The sequence below is a fragment of the Scomber scombrus genome, chromosome 18 (assembly GCF_963691925.1).
Source record: "Scomber scombrus chromosome 18, fScoSco1.1, whole genome shotgun sequence".
NCBI classification, from domain to species: Eukaryota; Metazoa; Chordata; class Actinopteri; order Scombriformes; family Scombridae; genus Scomber; species Scomber scombrus.
Window position 1 is genome coordinate 24,837,323 of NC_084987.1, and position 22,390 is coordinate 24,859,712.

Below are 22,390 nucleotides of genomic sequence, written 5' to 3' on the forward strand. Positions count from 1 at the left end.
CCTTCCTTTTACATTCGCTCCTTTTTCATACAATTGATACAGCTCGGAGCTCTGAATTCACTGCATTTGGGTATTCATGGCCTTGAAAAGCTTCAAACAGCCTTTTTTTTACTCCACTCTGTTCAAAAAGTGAAATTGCCTCGAGGGCTTTCAGTTGAAAGTTTATAGGTCAGTGGACTTTTTGGGTTATAGTCTGCTGGGTATTTTTGGTCTTTTTTGAACCCACTTATTGAAAATCAGTTTATTTATTTTTAATGGCAGCAGATGTTTGAACTCGCATAGCTGAGATGTTATGAGATCATAGATTTAGTCGCTTTAACCAATCAAACAGTCACAGACTTGTGCAAAAAGCTAGAAAATGGGAAGCTAAGATTTCAGCACGAACACCTCGGAGCCATTTCAAAATATAGTTCTGCTCATTATTTTCTCTTTTCTTCTACACTACAGTAGGTAGCTTCAGCTTGTCCACTGAAACGTTTGAATTTGTCATGTTCTCCAGGCATAATTGATTTCTAGTGACCATAATTTACAGCAGAATTTAATTTGAGCAAAGAGAGCCAATATAGAGTTCATCACAACATGTCTGTTACAGTGAATGGGACCATGTGTTGTAGCCAAAAACAATAAAACACCATATCAACTAGTGTGGCATGATCTTACATTATAACTTGTATATTAAATAAAGGTAATGGAATACAATTGTTCTAAATATTACATTTCATCTGGGGAATCATGGAGATCAGGAACCATTTACGTTTTTTAATGAAGTAATTATTAGTATTTTTCTCATTTTTCTGATAAATTTGTTTTTAATCAATTAATTTAATCAGTTATTAGATGATATTAAAAGGGGATGTGATGTCATCATTGACAATCGCCCTCAAACCTCCGTCAGATGCTGCGGACGAGTCCAGTGACCACCACAGTTTCTGATGGGAGACACTAAGCTGTAGCTGTAGCTGCTGGTTGACTACTGGTTTTGGATGGTTTATCTCTCCATCACAGCTCCTTGGTTTACTCAGCTGTCTGTCAAGTTGAACGGGGGCGTGTCCCACAGGCCATCATCCCGCCCCGACAAACTCTACTGTGTGGACTCTGGTTGCAAATGACGTCACATCCTAAAGATGGCTTGATATTGCATAGTGGTATGAAGTCTTTCATCTAAATATACATGCACTAAAGGTTTGAAACATATTTTTATTTAAATAAGACGACTTCTGTTGATACTTCTAAGAAAGCTGACCACTTATTTTATGATCTTGCTTTTGCTTAATTTGATCCTTTCTTTTAATTAAAACTGTTTTTAAATGTACACTACTGTGCAGTATTAGTATTTCGGGTGTAATATTTGTTTCAGTCCAACTGTGCAATATTTTTTTCACTTTAAAATCTGTGTAATATCAATTTCACATATTATCATTACATCATTATTCCTCTCAACATGCTGTTACTATTGTCAGGGGCGCCATAAGAGGGTGAAACGTTAAGATGATTGTAAGGGCCCGTGACTGACAGGGGGCCCAAAAAATATTACAACATTAGTTCATTTCTTTATTAACATACCATCATTAATAGATATTAACAGAATATTTCATTTACAATTAAACTAAGACTTTATTTGTATGCAGAATGTTTCCTGCATGTCTACACAGTGTTATATTATCACAGCTCAACGTCTGTAGATATTGTACAGTTAGTGTTGGACTACAGGAGAGTTACAAGCCTTCACAGGAAGAGGTATGGTTACAGAAACTGTGCATGGTATGTTTTCATGGGGCCCCAAAATCCTTGACTATTTTTATTTCCTATTGTTCATATTGTTTGGTTTTTACTTACTTATTATTGATTGTTCTTATTATCATGTGATCTTATTTTGTATGCCTTTATACCTGTTATATGCTTTTATATTGCTTTTTTCATTGCTCTTTTTATAGAACTACGTCTTTCTTTCTTTTTTTCTACTGTAAAGCACTTTAAAAGGTATTTTATGTATGAAAGGCTCAATACAGAGTTCAGTATTATTATTATGACTATTATTATTAGAGCCACTTTCAGTTTTCACCTAAGACAAATGAGTTACAACAAAAAAAGAGTCTTATTGCTGACTGACTGACTGACTGACTGACTGACTGACTGACATGACATGACATCATAATGGGAGCATAGCTAATTTAACATTAGCAGAAGTTCCGTTTGGCCTTAATCCATCAGAAAATGAAATAATAACTGCATTAACATTACACACAGACACACACACACACACACACACACAGATCAATTTGTGTGTCTGACTTATTTTGTAATGTGACTCTTTATACTGATAAGTGCTAAAGTTGTTGAAGGAGAGCATATGTATGTGTGTGTGTGTGTGTGTGTGTGTGTGTGTGTGTGTGTGTGTGTGTGTGTGTGTGTGTGTGTGTGTGTGTGTGTGTGTGTGTGTGTGTGTGTGTGTGTGTGTGTGTGTGTGTGTGTGTGTGTGGCAGAGAGAGGAAGACAGATAGGCTGTCCAAATGATTAATTCCCTGTTTGAATGACCCTTCGCTCACCTCTGTCTACTTCCATTTTCTCCCCTCGTTCATCTCTTCTCGGTCTCCTACCTCTCCTTTTTTCCCACCAGTTCTTTTCTCGTCTCCTTCCAACCTCCTCCTGACTTGTTCCGTCTTGTCTCGTTCTCCACTTCACTCTTTTTTTCTCATCCCTCCGTCCCTGATCACTACCTCCTTTCTCTTTCTTTCGTTTCCTCATTCTACTCGGTTCTCTCTTGACATTTTCTCTTGTCACTCCAGTCAAATTGATCCTTACCTGCCTCCTCCAGCCCCCCCCCCCCCCACCCCCCCTGTGCTCTCTCCTCTCCTATCTCTCCTCCAGTTAAGTATAAAGTGGTGAAACAACCATCTTTTTCTACTTTTTTTTTTTTTGAAGGTTTCAACACTGCTGACCATCTATATCAATATAAATATCATCAGTCTATCAATACGCTGAGGGATTTCTCTGGAAGACATTCCTTTTTCTGCACTTCATTGGATTTCTTACTATAATTGAAATCTCACTTTATCCACAGAACTGTGCATAACTAATTATAAAATGGTGTTTATTCTAATGTTCTGATGTTTTTCTTTCATAATCATTCATGTGATAGTAAAACAACTAAGTATACTTGGTTCAAACACACACACATACACACACATATACACACATGCTGCCAATCGTCTGATCTTCTCTCGTAGATAAAAACTGTCCTGACTGATTCTGTCACCATGTTGGGAGATTTAAATAATGAATGAAGTTACAGCTGAGGCACATAGCTCAGTTTAGAGACTATTGTATGGTTCCTACTGATGTGTGAGGACTGCAGGTATGTAATAATAAACCCTAAAGGAAATAATCTTACATGCAAGCAGATGTTGAAAACGAAAAGAACATCTGGATTTATGTCACACAGATTACAAACGGTGACACGAACATGTGGCATTAACCTAACGTGTTGCAGTCCAAAATCGCACTAAATGTTACATTTTAAGGGACATTTCAATCTGTAATAAACACAAAATTGCATAGAAAACTAATAAGGGTGAACCAATTTTGTACCTGCAGCCATGAGGCTTTATAATAATCACATCACTAGATAGTCACTGGGCTCTGCAATAACTGTCTCACATCGTAATTTTTCCTAAAAGTTTTTAAGTTGCTCTTTAATCTGCTCTTACTTTCATTTTTAACTTCAAGGTCTTTGTATATAAGTTCGTATTTATGTATGTATGTGTCTGTATGAGCTACTAGATCTGAGTAGCTATCTATCTATGGCTGGATCTACCATATCTGGGCAATCTGGGCAAGTGGCTAGGGGCCCTTAAGCAGAAAAGGGCCCTAAATGTCCACAGAAATACGACAAGGCTTGACCCATTCTTTTGATGTTGATAAGTATCATCACTGTGGGAAACCTAGTATCTCCAAAACAAAATATGGAGTAACAAGGTTTCCATCTGACAGCAGCGTTATCCAAAAGTTGTTTGGGGGACATGAGCTTCATTGCTCATGGGGCCCTTGGGGGATTCTAATGCAGCCTTGAGTTCAACTCAACATACTAAAAACAAACTATACTACTTAAAGGTGCAATAAATGGAATTCAGCCTCACTATTTGCAATGTAAAGATATGGTGATGTAACGGTGTCCTGAGCAGTGAATGAAGTCACACTCTCTGTATTGTCGCGTTGTTATTCAGTCTTCTCTGTTCTTTGCTTTGATAGCCGATGTGACTGTGCAAATAAGTCCCTTAGCGTCCTCCACATCTGTTTCCAAGACAACGGCTGCATCACAAACTTTCACTCCACTACATTTCAGAGGGAAATATTATACTTTCTACTCCACTACATGTATCTGACAGCTTCAGTTGCTGATTACCTTTCTGATTCAATTTCTAGATAAAACACATATTCTGAAAAAATAAAATAAAATAGAAGAGACAGTGTTAAAGATTAAAACAGTGTGAGCTCCTGTATTAAAATAGGTGTGTATAGTTGTGGCTCCATGTCCTATTTCAGACATCTATGAATTGTTAGAAGTTTCCTTCTGAACTTCAAACATGGTTTCATTTCAGTGAATGTTCAAAGGATTCAATATTTCACCAAAAATTAATTTGGGGGAGAGGTCCAAAGACTGAAAACTCAATTTATGTATCAGAACTCTTTTTTTCATCTTCTTTCCTCTCCCATGAATCATCTCACGACCCCTCAGATTTATCTGTTGATCCTTAACCCTGTACAGTCTGAACCATCACATAATTAACATGAAATTCTTAGTCTTTTAATTGGACCTTCTTACAAATTATGTAAAAAAAAAAAAGAATTAAATAACACTTTGCATATATGAGTTTTGTTTCGCATCATATTTGATACATCTGCATTTTTTTAGACAAATAAAAACATTTTGAATACGACATTTTTAAGACCTTAAAGTAGCCGTATGTAAGAAATATATTCCAAGTAATCATAAAATGGCCCTAATATGTCACCAGACATTAAGGAATCATGTTCATTTCTGATGCGCCACCCACCACCTATCTACCAAGTCAGAAGCGTTTCAGCATCCAGGTTGCCAGTTGCCACTGAGCTACAGCTAGGAACGTTGCAGATAACGTCTGAGGTTACGACTGAGGGTCGCGTCCTCACTCTGCATTGTGTATGTTGTGCTAGTCTCGCGAGCCTGCAGGATCACGTCCAACAACTGGCAACCCGCGTGAACGTCAACTCTGGGACGAGGGGGCGACGAGTGACAGCTCCCTCTAGTGTTTTGAACGTGGGCTGCAGTACCATTTCTAAACACTTGGTGTCAGAGTTACATACTTGAACTTTAAAGCTCCTGCATACAGCTCGTATCACTCACAACATGAAATGCTATAAAATGACAGTTGACAAATTTAAAAATACATACCTTCTATACCTGCTGTATCTAATCTGACCATGACCATAAAATAAACTACAAAATATTTTGTATTTCAACATCGTATCAATCCAGTATTATTCCTATTGAAGTATCAGTAACTATTTGAATGTTTGTCTTACCTTAAATTAAAGGTCCCCTGGTGCACTACAGGGTTAAAAAGGGACCCAACCCCTAGTTTGGGAACCACTGTATAGTTCTTCAAACTAGCTCCAACTCCAGCAGCTACAAGAGTAACATGCAGCATGAAACCTGCAGGAAACGGGAGCACGAGCACAGACTCATGAGCTCTTTAAAAGGCAGAGTTCAAATCAGATCAAAATGGATGATGCAAATGTAACACAATCACTAATTGCGAACGCAGAGGGTGAGTGTAATATGCCTGTTGGCCTTGAAGATCAAACTCAGTTGCTCCTATAACAGAAGTCCCAGGATATCATTATTCAACGGGACATCAAAATTACATGATATTGAATAAAGAAGTCCAAAACGTCTCTAGGTTTAGTTAATGAGAGATTGTCATCACGGATCAATTTCTGCGTGGTTGAGTGTGTGTGTTTTTCTGTGTGTGTGTTTTTCTGTGTGTGTGTGTGTGTGTGTGTGCCTTTGTGTACTGGTATCAGTCCACGAGATAGGATATGACTAATGAACTGTCATTTTTTTTTCAACATGCACACACACACATACACGTGTTCTGCAAAATCTATTAGTAAAATGTCAGCTTGCTGCGGAGCATTCAAAGTGTGTGTGAAGACAGCCATTTGTCATAATCGGAGGTCTTATCGCACCTTTCTGTAGCATCTCTTCGCTGCGAATATGAAGGTCACTCTGTCATTACATTCGATGTAAATGAAGTTGATGGCCTTTTCGGAGCAGCGTGGTCACGAGATGACACATAATAAACCGCTGGCTGATATTGTTGTCGATTAGCGCGTAATGAACATCCCACATTGAAGCCATCTCATCTGTTTGTTCAATATGACAGTTAATGGATAATGGGCGAGTGAGTGTGCATTGACTAAGCAATTCTACCCACAGACATGACTTGTGAAACACTACCTCACCTTTTGATATTACCTACTAGCTAGCATAAAGTATAAATAGGCTACTACAATTACATGGCCTGCACATCATGATATTGTCTGTATTTTCAGAGGCGATATTGCCGTTAAAATAAGATGTTTTAAAAGTCTTTGGTCCATGGTTTTCTTGTCGTCCAATTGTTGTCCAATCAAATTTGCCACAGAGATCTGGTCAGGAAAATTGAGAAGAAAACTGTGTGGCCAACAAGGATGAAAGACGCCTACTTGATTGTAAAGACATAAATCAACAGCAGGAATATTTTACAGATGAGGGAGATACACCAGTAATGTTAGTGTCAGGTGAGGGAGAACACAGAGTACACGTCACAACTCTGTTTCCAGTGTTCTAACGTGGTCTATTACATTTCTTGGGGGGCTTCACATGTTTGTGTTACAGTGCTACTACTTGCCCAAAGAACAAGCCATGTGGCACCAATCAGCTGACACAAGCTCCTCAAACTTCATTAGAATGACATCACTAGACACAACCAGAGGTGGTATGGAGTCAATGTCATGCAGGCCACAAGCATGTATCCAAGATGGTGCTCCAACGATGGCCCCATTTGGTGACCGAAGACAAGCCGTCACAAAATTCTAACAGTAAGAGATTTAGGACCACAGTATCACTACTGCTATGACCCACGTTGGAGACGACCAAATGGAGATGAAACCTAAAAGAAGTTTCATTTTCAAAGCATAAAAGCTGCAAAAATGGATGAGCTGCTGTCACGTCTCTACTCTCTTATACATTCTCTTTTTTTTTCTTCTTTTATTTACATCGAAGCATTTAATTCCCCACACATTAATCACACAATCTGACAGCCTCAAAGCGATATAACACAGTCTGACACAGATTGAGACAGAGATTTTTTAAGGTACATCTCGCACAGTGTGACATACAATAAACTTAGACCATCATTATTTTCACGAAAGTCCTTCAGTCCCAAGTTCTGGATGTGAAGTCCCAAGTCCAGATCAAGAGCCCAAAGCTGTAAACTTCGCATTACGAATCATAAAGAAATAATTATGCATTCTTTAACAAATGTACTGCTTTTTTTATCATTTTTAGACCTTACATTTAGTACAGTAATTTTACAGAAATGTTTGTATTATTACTTTCAAATGAAGTTCAGAGCATAAAGAGCATTCTAAACGTTAGAGAAGTAAGCTTGTGACTGGGAGGTTGTCGGTTCAATCCACACCAGCAGGATAAATCTTGGTGGGGAAAGCGAAAAAAGCAGCACTTGGCCCTCCCTCATTATCAACACTTAAGTGCCCCTTGAGCCCAACTTCTCCAGTGCAGCAGCTTCAAGGTGTTAATGTGTATTTGTGTAACAAAAGAGACAAAAGAGATGCCATTCTTTTCAGTGAAACTACACTGAATATTTATTTATATTTATATGTATTCAATCTGAATTAAGTTTTGAAAGCAAACAGAGCAGGGACACTGAGCAAGGCCAAATGAGTAACACTGAGTGAAAGAGGTCATTATTGTGTGCTTTTGTGGATAATAATAAAAATGCCAAACAAGAAATGATCATTGAGGACAAAATAGATTTTAATTTGCTCAAATATAATAATTCTTTGGTTGATTGGTTTAGAAAATGTTATTTTTGTTAAATAAATGTTCGAGATCGAGGCACAAAATAAAACATAAATATAGTAATTAAGATGAGGACGGTAGCGACCGAACCAACAAATGTTGATCAGCATGAACTTGGAGATAAAGTGGAGTGTAATGGTCGGAGTCTAATGCTTGACTTTGCCCCAGACCTCCAAATCACTAATTCTGTTTGTAGTTACAGGCGTTTGAACAGATGCACACTCCCTTCTATAATCATCATCTTTTTACTCCCTGATGCTCCAAATGAGTTCCTCAAGCTGAGTTTGTGCAGTGTTTAATTTATGTATGTGTGTGTCTATATGAACGTGTTAAAAACAGGGAGGATTACTGTTAAAAAAAAAAAAAAAAAAAAAAAAAAAAAAAAAATATGAATGTATAAATGCGGCCTGTGAATTTCCAAACAACAAAGAAATCTGTTGCTGACAGCGGGAGCCAAAACAGCCAATCTGTTGTGCAACAACTTCGCAGGAAACTCACTTACAAGAAGCTTGAGTGCGAGAGGCTGGCCTTAATAACTGGCTAACATACAGGTACACACACATACACAAGCAAACACACACAAAGTCGAAAAGGTGTCCAATTTTGCTTTTGACTCTATAACCTCCACATACACCCACAAGCAAGTCGAACAAACGCACGCACTTGGATTTGGCCTCGATCTTTGATATCATTTTCTCACCATACGAACACTTTCCATCTCTCTCTCTCTCTCTCTCTCTCTCTCTCTCTCCCTCTCTGTCTCACACACACACACACACACACACACACACGCACACATTCAACCAGGACAGATGGCCATGCTATGTGCTCCCGCTCAGCAGATGCACAAGAGCATTAATCACGAAACAAGACTCAAGCAGAGGATTTAACTCTTACTACAGTTGTGCAGCTTCCTGTAAAAGAACCCTGATTAATTTTTCTCTCTCGAAGATCATCAACGGCGCCGTCTTCTTCCCTTTTTTTTTCGCTTGTATTGTACACATGCGGGATCGGGCCCCATGAGAGCAAAAAGAAAAAAAAGAATTGACAATTTGAAGCCTTTAAATCCAAGAAATCATGCGATGTATGAGACTGCTGAACACTGTTAATCCATCAGATGTCGAGAGTTGTTGAGGAGAAAAGCAGATTACAAAAAAAAATATTCTTCTCCAATAGCAGATCTTTGAATAGATTCTAATAAATGATTATAGTAATGTCGCTATATGAGGTTGATACATAACAGTAATAATGATAAGTCACATTCATAAACATACAGAAGACACAAAGAAAAGTCAGAATCCTGGCAGAGTCGGAGCATTATCACTCCCACAAGGTGAAACCAGCATCAAATTTATGCACACATGGTAATGTGAGACTGTTTGAGTAAAAATGGTGGCTCAACCCTGGCCTGTAGCCTGATCAGTTGGCACTCACAGTCGGTTCATTGTGATACTGTTTGGGCCTTATGAAACCCTGCAGTTGATAAATCTTCTGCAAGATTAGTGGAGCAGAGAGTTAGCCTACAGGAACACAGCCTAAAGAACACTTATGCATACTGTAGGCTAGGTGGCTCAAAGGTTCACAATAGCAGATGGTGAATGTACAATGTACCGTATTTGTTGTCTTGCGAGACTTAGTCGAGAAGATTTATGCCACTCATTAAATATGAAGCAACAGCCAGCAGCTTAGCTTAGCATAAAATTGGAAGCAAGGGAAAACAGATGAAAATCCACCTATCAGCACCTTTAACCTTTGTGTCGTCCTCCCGGGTCAAATTGACCCCATCTGTTTTGACTGTTCCTTCCTTCCTTCCTTCCTTCCTTCCTCCCTCCCTCCTTCTCTCTTTCTTTCCTTCCTTCCTCCCTTCCTTCCTACCTCCTTCCTTCCTTCTTTCCTTCCCTCCTTCTTTCCTTCCTCCCTTCCTTCCTTCTTTCCTCCCGCCCTCCTTCTGTCTTTCTTTCCTCCCCCTACCTTCCTCCCTTCCTTCTTTCCTCTGTCTTTCTTTCCTTCCTTCCTCCCTTCCCCTTTTCCTTTCTCCCTCCCTCCCTCCCTTCTTCCCTCCCTCCCTCCCTCCTAACTTCCTCCCTTCCTTCTTTCCTCTGTCCTTCCCTACTTCCTTTCCTTCCTCCCTTCATTCTTTCCTTTCCTCCCTTCCTTCCTTCCCTCTTTCCTTCCTCCCTCCCTTCCTTCCTTCTTCCTTCCTCCTTACTCCCTTCCTTTCCTTCTTTCCTTCCTTCCTCCCTTCCATCCTTCCTTCCTCCCTCCCTTCCCTCCTCCCTCCTTTCCTCCCTTCCTACCTTGACTCGAGGACAACAGGAGGGTTAAAGCACTGTTAGATTAGAGCCGACTCTATTGTCATATAGCTAGGGCTGGGTATCAGTACTCCATACCTTTGAGGTATCGTCCGAAATAAATCGATACCAAGTAGTATCTAACGAGTCCCGTCAAACGATACCTGCAATCGATCCTTTTTGCACCCAGATCTGGAAAATGGGACTATTTGTATGGACTTGCTCACAGCCAATCAACGCAAGTGTTCTTTGATTTAATGCGATTGGCCCACTGCCACAGCAGACACAACCCATCTGTGATGGTGAAGTCACAGTGAATTTGAGTTATTAGTTAAATACATTTGTGTAAAAATACAATTATTCAGATGTGCAGAATCATGCAATTTCATGCTTCTATCCACATGATGGGTATCGAAAGAACAACATTTTTTACAAATCGGTATCAGTATCACTTTAAGGGTACTTGGATTGTTACTAGTATTGTGATATTTTAACAATACCTAGACCGACATATAGCACAGAACTGGGTTGGTTGTCACATTCACTAAATGCTGGTCCCTGGAGGGCGCTGTTTTATCATATTCAGTCATACAAGTGAATAAAGTGATGCACAAAGAGAGAGCTGCTCTCTGTATGATGATGAGTCATGCTCAAAAAATACAGGATCCTACATTTCCCATACTGCAACTTGAACCAAAGGAGTTGATATATGACCGCTTGTTGACTTGTGAATAAAGATCCACATTTATTTTGTGATGACCCCGGACAGCAACATCCACTGAATGAAGACTGTGAGACATAACTGAAAGCTCAGACAAAAGCCTTTGGAATTAAATGCTTTAGTCTCACATCACGAGGGTTATTTTCTCTGACTTTAAAAAAAAGCTGCTTCAGAGGAAATTTTGTTTTTCGCAGACTGAGCAGTTCTCCACACGGCGAGTATACTGATCTTTATGTGTTAAAATCAGCGCAGTGCCCCTTTAATTTGACCATCAGAATCGACAGCAGATTTGGGTATTAGTGGGAGAATGCTGAGTCTCCAAATTACATCTGCACATCTTTTTGAACCAGACAGCTGGAAGTTCCATCTGTTTAACAGCTCAGAAAATACCTCAAGTTACCTACAGTAACTAAATCCAGTATTAGCTTCCTGTGATGGAGCTGCAAGAGGATTCAAATCTTAAAAAGAAGGCATTATTTGCAAAAACTGATACAAAACTCAACAGCCAGAGGTTTCACAGTTCATCGAGCAGCCCAGAGGAAATCCTACACAGCTTTTCCCCATAATACACCTTACCACAAAAAAATGAAAATTCGGACCCACTGTTAAATAAATAAAAAAGCACACAGCCTGTAATAAAACATCTTTGTGCTAAAACCCAAACAGAAGAAAGCAATTTTGCAGGTAACACTAGGAAGTATTATCATAATGAATGTTTTGACAGTGAAACGCTGTCAAGGGGAAAAGTGAAAACTGAGAATGTCCAAGCAGAAAAGGCCACATTGCAACACTCATATATATATCGTCATTAATTCTTGATTACTTATTTAGAAGAATAAGCCCTGTTGTTGTCCTCCGGTCAATTTTGACCCGGAAAGCCAACCTCAAATATGAGGTATGGGTCAGTGATGGTTTTTTTGTGTCCATGTGGTTTAGTCAAATTTAAAGGGGTTAAAATGTGAAAATAAACGTATGAATAACTTGCACACATTCTTTTTTTGTGGACCCAGCATCAAATGTCCAGAATTAATCCATTTTGAGAGAATATATTAGAGGATTACACCAAAAATGTCTAAGTGGTGTAACCATAAAAACTTTGTACCAAATAATTCAACTTGCTTAAAAACACTAAATTCTCAATAAAACACCATATCAACTAGTTTGGCATGATCTTACATTATAACTTTTTATATTAAATAAAGGTAATGGAATACAATTGTTCTAAATATTACATTTAATCTGGGGAATCATGTAAACCAGGAACCATTGCTGACCCATATGGTTTCTTTAAATGAGGCCTATTGATCATAATTTCCAAAAACATATGTGCAAAACATGTAGTAATGAAGTTGGCTAAAAAGGTCTAAAAATTGAGGCAGGGTCTGGCATTAGCCAGGCGTTACACTGTATCACCAGTAATTGACATTTAACTACATTTGTGATTAGATCTTGTAAATGAGACTTCATACCAGCTTCTCTCTCCTTTAAAGCTGAAAGTATCTCAGTGTGACATCATATCATGTCATGTCAAAAAATAGAATACATCACTAAATAACAAACTTAAATCAGGATGCGATGTACAACATCAGCAAAAGCTGTGTTTTAACAGTGAATCAGGGTGTTTTAGAGGGGATTTTTCCTGTATAGATTAACTGTGATTGCTGCATAAAGGGCTAAAATTGTAATGCCTCCTGAGCCTTGTGCAGTGAAACACAGCTGGGAATTTTAAAGCCTTTGGATATAGATGAAAAGCTCCTAGTCTCTGTCAGACAGAAGTTTCTTTGTGTCTTGATTTAGAGAATGTGTTCCTGTTCTGTGATGAATTAAAGCCCCGGCACTGTGAGTGTCAGAGGAGGACAGCCGCTGCTGCCGCTGCTCGTAACGTTTTGATGAGTTCAGTCTCAAGACGTCAGCCTGAAACTCATCAGTCGATGTCTCTAAAGAAAAGAAGAGGGAAAAACAGCATCCGGCCCTTGAAGGCATCTCAGTGCGATGGCGGTTCTTACCCTGCGTCCTCCTGTGTTGAGCCTCAGAGGGTTCAGGTAGGGGTCAAAGATCATGTGGCTGGTCTCGATGTCGATGGGCGACTGCCTCTTCCCTATGGCGCACAGGTTCCAGGCTGAGTTCACCAGACCCCAGAAGGATGGGACTGGTGGTGGTGGTGGTGGTGGTGGTGGGTGAGATAAGGATGAAGAGGGTGAGGAGAAAGAGAGGGAAGGGGTTGGGGGGGGGGGGTGGAGAGTAACAGCAGTCATTAGTGTATGTGTGCTGGTGTTCTACAAGATCAAACCATAAAAAACAGAGAGAAAGGGAGCTTCATTATGATGGGACAGGAGAAATGGGGAGTTTAGGGAGATTTGAATTTACATTATGGCTTCATTAAAAATCTTACTGGGAAAAAAAGAGCTTTCATTAAAGTCTCCAGGTTATTATCTGCAAGTTTGACTAAGGTAGAGAAACTGACTTTATCAAAGCCTGTCTGAAAGTTCTCCCACTAGCTTTCACTGCTTATAATCTACAGCGGCCATTTTCACCAGAGTGGTCTTGTCTTGTGACCTCTTAAAATGAAGCAATGTCTACTTGTGACACTCATCACTAGTTGTGGCCTCACTGTGGTCACGGCTTATGAACAGGGATTTTTTCCCCCTTCACATCTTCCTTCGGTCTTATTTGAAGAATTATAGGTCAGAAGAGGTGAAAAGAGTGCAGTATTTCAAAGCAAAACATTAAAAAAAATATTTTGAGAAAAATAAGAAGAAGTAGGTTTTTTTTTGCTTGATCCTTTCAATCATCTTGTGACCCCTTTAGATTTATCTATGGACCCTCAGGTTCTCAGGTCCATACTAGCTTTCCTTCACATCAAAATAGATGACAGATAAAATGCACCTCAGTAGTAATGTGATATGATGGAGGTGCACTGTAAAAAAAAAAAAAAAAAGAAAAAAAAAAGATCACACAGGAATTTAGTAGAATCAACTAATATTTTGAATCATGAATGAATACAAGTGTACAGATACAATTATAGTTAAAAACAGAGAAAAAGATAAGGCCTTTGAACAGCTGTAGTGATGGTAAAGAAATCTAATTTTAAGGCATTTTGCAGATTGTTCCATGTGTAAGGTGAATTATGAGAGAAAGACATTTTTCCTGTTTTGGTTCTGACTAATGGAGTGTAGAGAAACAACCTATTCTATGATCGAGTACCAATATCATGTGCCTTCAGGGTTAAAAGAGATGAAATATAGGGAGGCGGTAACTGTAGTAAAGCTTATATGAATATAAACCAATGCTGATCTTGTCTCATCACCAGCCAATTCTTTGGTACAGAGCACAGTGGGTGGTACTGTAGGGACTGTTACTTATAATCCTTAAGGCTGATGAATCAAGCCTGGTATGCTCCTGCTTGGTTTGGAATGAAAACCTGTGGCGACATGGCCCTTGATGGAATAGTTTGGACATTCCTACCCTCATCCATAAAGCACAACAAAACCAGCATCCATTATCATGACATGACATTTACAGTAAAACATCAAACCCTGCATATATCATCTCAATTTTGGAAACCTCACTATGGACTGACGTGCTGTAAATTGGAGCAGAATGACGCCCAGAGGTGATTTCTTTAGATAGGTTTGTCTCTATTTATAATACAAAGATGCTGGAACAACAAAAAACGACAGTTATCAGATCTTTTAGGCTTATTGTTATAGTTATCGTTGTTAGTCTGAACAGGTCTTTGCACTCAACAAATGTTTTAAGGGTTCAAACGTTCATAAGGTGCCTCTTTTTTTTGCTAGTTTCTTTAAAATGTGTTAGGATGAGTCATTCTTCATTTAATAATAATAATAATGACAACAATGCTAACCATGATGACGGTCAGTGTTGAATTCGGTCTCAGTTATAAAACCGTACATTTATAATTCAACACGGTCATTGAGAGCAGCCTCACATGCTGTCTGGTACAAGGTGGCTCCAGCTGCATCGGCCACGGCTGTAAGTTCTTTGTGACAAATGAAGAAGTCATTAAACTGAGAAAATGAAAAATGGAAATCTGACTGTAACATTTGTCAGTAAATGAGTGAACATCTGTTGATTCAACTGAATACTTTCAGTTTATTGGACTTGTTATCTCGAGCTGAGTTCATTTAACAGTTGATTTTACATCAATTCATGAGATGAAAAAATAAGCCTGCTCTTTTTCTACCTTGCAGACAAGCTGATGTCACCCTGCATGCACATACAGCCGTCTGGGAGTGTGGCCTTGGTTGCTAAGGTTGTTGCTAAGGTTTATCCATGCATTGTTCGCATTGTCCACTCTCGGCCAATCAGACCAAAGTGGGTTCCTCAGGAGGGGAGCCTTAAAGAGACAGGAGCTAAAACGGCCTGTTTCAGACAGAGGCTGAACTGAGGGGCTGCATAAAGAGCCAGTATAAGTCAAATAAGAATTGTTATGCTCTGTACATGAAAAGCTACTCCTCTAAAGCCCCAGAATATAAGTATAGACCTGGAAATGTGCAGAACGTGTCTCCTTTAACTCACAGAAAGCAAAGACAGTTTTAAGTTGCTTAATATATTTTACAGTGTGGCAGGTGAGTTAGAAATGTGGTTTTCTTTTATTATGTGATACTTCTATTTCCTGTGAATTGTATCTTTGGATTTGACATCAAGAAGACCAATGAAAATAAAATCATCTATGAGGCAGATAAACTTTTTCCCTTTTAATTAACTTTTTTAATTTTTAATTAATTTATTTACTGCATGATTAATTGTATTATTTTTATATTATATTTTTTCATATATCCCACAAGGATAAGCCCAAGTAAGGAAAGACCAATTGATACTATCCATCACACTGGGGGTGAATATGCAGTATTACCACATAGTAGTCTATATACCATGTGACATTGCATACCACAGCACATATCCTAATTCTATGATACTTAAGTCAACATGATATGTATGATATGTGAATCTACAAGCAGGAAACATCAGATCTGTGTAGGATCAGATGCTGCAGGCTCGGTCTCTTCCACCAGTTGATCCTCTGCCACCGCATGATTACTGAGATCCTCTATCCTGTGATGTTGAACAAGAGCGTCGGGCTGATAGCTGACCTAAAGTCAGCCAGATGTGGGCTGCATGACTTAACAAAACTGTATGCTGAGCAGAGGTCAGGTCAGCAACAAACAGAGAGCTACACAATGTGCACATTCAAAAAGTACACACATAGAGCCTTAGATGACCTTAAATCCACTGTAATTTTGAGATACACACACGTAAGCGCACACACACACACACACACATAAGAGAGGGCTCATCAAATCCTAAACTGTCATCATGCTTGTCAGAGACGGGCTTAATGACAACTCTGTGTGTAAAACAGCTGTCATTATGATCAAACACCTAATCGCAAGCAGTCCGTGTGCTCAGCTCAGATTCAGGCTAAAAGAGAGAAATGTTTAAATGTTTGATGGATGTGAGTATTTGGTCAGTAAAATATAGTTTTTAAAAAAAACCCAGCCTTCTGCTGCTTCCCTCTTCATTTCTCTCCTTCTCCATCTCTCTCTTCTTCCATCCATCCATCCATTCAACCCCTCCCACCTACTTTTTTCTGGCAGTATTCAGTGGAGGAGTAAAGTGACAGATGCGGCAGCCCCTGACCTGCAGAGTGCAATCCTGACCTCTGCTCAGCACACAGCCGCATGTCAACACACTGTTATATCACGCAGCCGTGTGTGTGTGCGTGCATGCATGCAGGCGTGTGTGTGACAGATAGACAAACCCTGCATGTCACAATTGGAGTGAAATTTTTTTTTATGAGTGCAAGAAGAAACGTGATTGAGCCAGAGTGTGTACAAAGACTTTGCCTAAAGGCCTTAACACAGTGTTCGATAATGCCGATCTTGCAGATTCATTGCACGTCACACTGTGTTAGATTGGTGTCATAAAATCGTGGTCAAGATCTACTGTAATAGAATGTCATATTGGGTGAGAATGCCTCTTGAATCATAGAGCTGTGATGTTGATGATGATGATAGATCAGATTGAAATTTGGTAAACACACCAAAAGTCTCCAGAGGATGAACCCTAATGAAGCTCTGGCAAAAGTTCCTTTATTTCACCACAGCTCTTATCATTTGCTCCTGTTCTATTTCTCTCTATCACTTCAACTTTCATCAAAAATCCCTCTATTCACAATTCTGTTGTCAGCATACCAATCAACCAATGATATTTCCAATCAGTTTCGAGATGCCATTCTTTAAACTACACTGCAATTCTGCCATTCTGTCTTTCAGACCTACTATTGCTCAACCCACCTTGTCTCCATCACCACTACGACCTCTGCAATATCCAGGGAGACTCTTCCAAAGGTTCCTATCAACCACCTGCTGACTCCCCTCAACCACCAGCAGCGTCTAGACTCTAAGGGGAATCCTGTTCTATCTATCCTTACAAGTGCCTTAACATGGAGCGCCCTTATAGCTGAGTGGTTACAGCACAAGCCATATACCTGCAACTTCCCTGGTTCGAGTCCGACCATGGACCTTTATTGCATTTCGTATCCATTTCTCTCTCTCCCCTTGTTTCCTGTTGGCCTCTCTGCCACCAAGTGTAATAAAGACAAAAACTGTACACTTTATGAAGATCCTTCACCATTGATGGAGTCTAATGGGCGCTTTTCCACTACAACGTTCCAGCACGACTCGCCTCGACTCGCCTCGGTTCTTTTTGCGTTTCCACTAGGGAAAGTACCTGGTACCTGGTCCTTTTTTAGTACCTGCTCTGGTGAGGTTCCAAGCGAGCCAAGCCGGTACTAAAATGTGACGTTGACACACTGCTGGCCGCTGATTGGTAATTGTCGCTGGAAGAGTCATGAGAATCAAACCCGGCATTTTTAAATACCGGCAGCAGCGTTACAACCATAGTTACAGCCATACGGCTCAATTTTCTTGCTTTGTGTGTGACAAAAAGCCTCATACAGCAGCAAGTACACCACTGCCTCAATGTCCTCCATTGTTTATGTGTTTTGTGTCGCGTATAAAACTAAGTCACGGCAGTTTCACGGAGCCGTGCTATGACGACCCCGCCCACGTTGAGTAGGTACTTTTTTGTAATGGAAAAGGTCTGTTCTGGAACCGTGCGGAGTCCAGGCGAGCCGAGTCGTGCTGATACTGTGTAGTGGAAAAGCGCCATAATCGTCAAAAATCTCTTCTGTCGCCAACTTTGTTGAGCATCTATAATTTTGTCTTACTGGTAGAAAGACTGAAATTACATCGGCTTCAGCCAGACACCACAACTGCTCTGTAATGCAGAGTAATGCAATCCTATTGACTGTTGTTGAACAGACACCATGAGAAACCCTCACTGTGCTTTCTGACAGAGCATGAAGCACGATTGCTTTGCAATGAAAAGACGAGAATTTGCCTTGGTGGTGCGAATGATTATGGAGATTGAATACAAAAAATTGTGTTTTGGCTGTTTTGGGTAAACCAAACACAGACAGTCTACAACAAATTCATGCAAATAACACAGAGGTATAATTTGCTTTGTCATCTGTCTGAACACACCTTTAGAAAGTAATTCAGACTGTCAGAATAACGGTAATTTCAGGCACCAGCTTTGTGCAGATATTAATTAAGTCATACAATCAAAACCCATATCTGCAACAAAATATTCAATGTCAATTCTGACCTTTTCACCACTATTATATTACCAGTGATTTGGAAATTACATACTTCCTTTAATCCATTACTCACATTACCCTGAATGGTTATTCACAGAGCTACAGAACACCCAATATTGATAAATGAATGAACTAATGTAAATTGCATGGTGTATAGAAGCCTTTACTGTACATGTATTTAAAATTTGACTGGATCTGGTGTGTTTATATTTATGTCCTTAGCATGTCTGTCCCAAAGCAGATGTTTTTGGACATTAGGAGACGCCTGGAAAAGGACCAGATTACACAAAGGTTTACATCTGCCAAATACTTAAACAGGAGACCACGTGAGACAGAAGACGCCCCAAATGTTTCTACTCTACACATGGATAATATTTAACCTTAACAGGGTCATTTAGTGGAGAAAGACTGAGGGACAATGAGACAAAGAGAGGGACAGAGAGAGAGAGAGGATGGAGGCAGAAGGATGTAGATACAAGGAGGAAGCCTGGGGACCTGCAATCCTTTTTAATATTAATAAATCTGACTGGGTTCAAATGGTGGGGAAAAGAGAGAGAGACAAAAAAAAGACAGAGAGAGGACGGCGATAATTAGTGAGTCAGGGCAGCCTGAGGATCCAAGATGCTTCTTGAAAGAAAAACACTGAGGTTCAAGACTTATGTGTTAAGTGATAAGAAGATACAGTACTTGCTGTTACATCAACAGATGTTGAAATTTTCAAGAAGCAAACCAGTCAGGCCTGTGTTTTCATGTGTGAAAATAGCAACTATTACTTTCAAATTAAACACATAGCTCATACAGTGAAGGGCATACACCCCATACCCAGTGTACTCACACATCCATGTAGCACCTACACCACTGGCACAAAGCAATAGGAATGACACCTATGAGAGCTAGATAAAAGCACTTTAAACGATAGGAACAAGTATTAAGAAATTGGAGAGAAAATGTGAGTAACTACTGTTTTGACTGGACTTTGAAACGTTGATTCACTATTAGCGAACCAAGAGGTCGGTGGATGATCGGGAGAGCAGAGTTACGCAGTTGGTGGTGGAAATCACAAGCTGAGATGAGGTGTGAGGCCACGCTGTTTGTTTCAGGATAAGGCACAATGAATGTTTCCCCGTGCGTGTCACGGCGGGTTTCGGCTCATCAACTCAAATCAATTTGGAGTGACCCACCTCACTCAGAAAACAATAGCCATTAAGTAGATTGGTTACTTGTAAAAAATATGAGTTTTGCCACTTTCAGAATTGAGGTGTCACAGCTGGGAACGCACTCTGCTGTCGCAAAGTCTGCAAACGCTCACATTAACCTTTCTTGTTCTTTACAAAAGCAATTTATCCTCTGAAATGATTTCATTGTCAGCTCCTACTACAGCGGACGCCATAATGGAAGTACCTTATCAGACATCCATTCTGTTAATGCTGCTGCATCCCCTGCAGTTCACTGTTTGTCTGAGATCCTGCATGCACACGCACACACACAACACAACATGCATCCCTACTTCCATGTCTAACTTTTATCTTTATTTATATCCTTTGTTTCTCTGTAAACCACATCATAACAAACTTGTTTCCTAAAAGGGAATCATAAATAAATCAACTTGACTTGAATTAGACAGAACAAAGTTTCTTACACTTGGGGCACCTAAAAAATTCATGCATTTCTGGTATAATGTCTTATCAGACAAATGAAATGAAAGTATTACTTAGTCGTCTATAAAAGAAAAACAAAGTTCAACTCCAAAAACTGCTTATTTAAGCAGGGCCAGATAAAACCACTAGAGGGGCCCTCGGGCAAAAATGGGCTGATGGCCACCTTTTACCAACCCAGTCCGCTTTTTCATTGCTCAGTGCTTTGTCTATGTATCAGTTACTATTTAGCGATGACTAAGTATTTTATATTAACTTCATTAAGCACAGATTTACTTTGTAAAATGAACTTGAGCTGCAGTGATTCATTGATTGATTTATTACATTAATTGGCAACTATTTTGATAATCATTTTTTAAATTCTCTTTAAGAAAAAAAAGTATAAATTCTCTTATTCCAGCTTCTTCAATGTGAATATTGTCTGATGTCTGTGATAGTAAACTGAATATCTTTGAACAGACAGACATTTGAAGTTGTCATTTTGAGGTTTGGGAAATTGTGATCAACATTTTTCACCATTTTCTAAAACTTTATGGTCCCAACAACTAATCATTTAATCAAGGAAATAACTGACAGATTCATTGATGAAAACAATCATTAGTTGCAGCCTTAAAATAAATCCTGTCAGCGCCATGTACACTAAATTACTATAGCTCGTTTTTAATAGAGTTTTTCAGGTGCTCTGCAGTCAGGAAAAAACTAAATTTTACCCCTCTATAAGATTAAGTAATACAGGTGGTATTAAGTGTATTATGTGCTTTATTGGCCCATACTGTATTAAATCCCCTGAAAACTGAGTTTCAGATCTTAAGTATAATATTATATATTAAAGTAAATAAAGTCCAGGAAAATAAATATTTCTAGTAATTATTTGATTTAGTTAAAACTCAGATAATCAGGTAGTTTGATCAGATTTGATATATTAGCAACAATTCCACAAATGCAATCACATTTTGATTCAACTGTTTCTAAATCCTGGTTTATATCAATGAATGGAAAAACAACTCTTTACCCAACACACTTTAACAACACCATAAGCCACAGCCTCAAATAACCAATAACTGTTAAGTTCAATCAGCTTCTATAAAACAGGTTCAACAAAAACGGAACATTATAACCTCCATAAAAGAAGAATTTATTGCATTTAATTAAATCCCCGAAGTCTGATTGCTACACAGTAAACCTGGGACTCTGGGCAGTTGCCTGCTTTGCCCAGAGTGCTATAGTGCTCACTATTGCGCATCTTCATTCTACATTTGCAATTTGGAGAGAAGACGGAAAAGGCCCAGAAATCAAGACAGATTGTCTGTCAAATCCAAACATGTTTGTCAAAGTTTTCAATCACTGGCACGTATAATCTGTGAGCTCAGCTGCTTATTGTTTTCAATCAAAGAGAGGATCAAATTATCAGCCGGTGTCAAAATCACAGCAGCATTCTACAGTTATAAATGTGCATGTTTTTAAGCTGATTTCAGATTTTTTAGACTTAGTATTTCCCCACCAGGATTCATTTATCCACCTGATTTTCCTTGAAATTGCATTTATCTTTATTTTACAGCAGGTGCATAATTTCCTAATAATTTCTTACAAAGTTTTGTAGAAATAACCACGTAAACTGAAACTAATTACAGTTACAGATCAGTTCTAAGACTCTTACTTATTTTATATGCAATTGTTGGATCTGCTCCATTTAAATAAAAATTGCCAAAACAAAATTATATAATTGAATTGATATTAAAGACCTTTTGGGAGGTGGAGGGTTGGTGGGACTTCAGCTCCTGGCTAAATCCCTGCTGTTAAGCAAGACTGTGTCCACCTCTGTAACAAGTAAAAACTGCTGTAAAAGGTAGTAAAAGGTAGTAAAATGAAAAATCCTCTAGTCCTTTATAATATCAGTGTCAAAGCGAGCACAGC

General features: G+C 39.1%; 1 protein-coding gene across 1 annotated transcript in view; it reads right to left on the minus strand.

Moving 5' to 3' along the window:
* Positions 1–22,390, minus strand: part of LOC133999794 (carbonic anhydrase-related protein 10-like) — a 101,402-nt gene that overhangs the window by 27,375 nt on the left and 51,637 nt on the right. Inside the window, exon 3 of the mRNA XM_062439110.1 lies at positions 13,144–13,286. Coding sequence (XP_062295094.1) covers positions 13,144–13,286 — 143 coding nt within the window. The remainder of the gene's footprint in view (positions 1–13,143; positions 13,287–22,390) is intronic.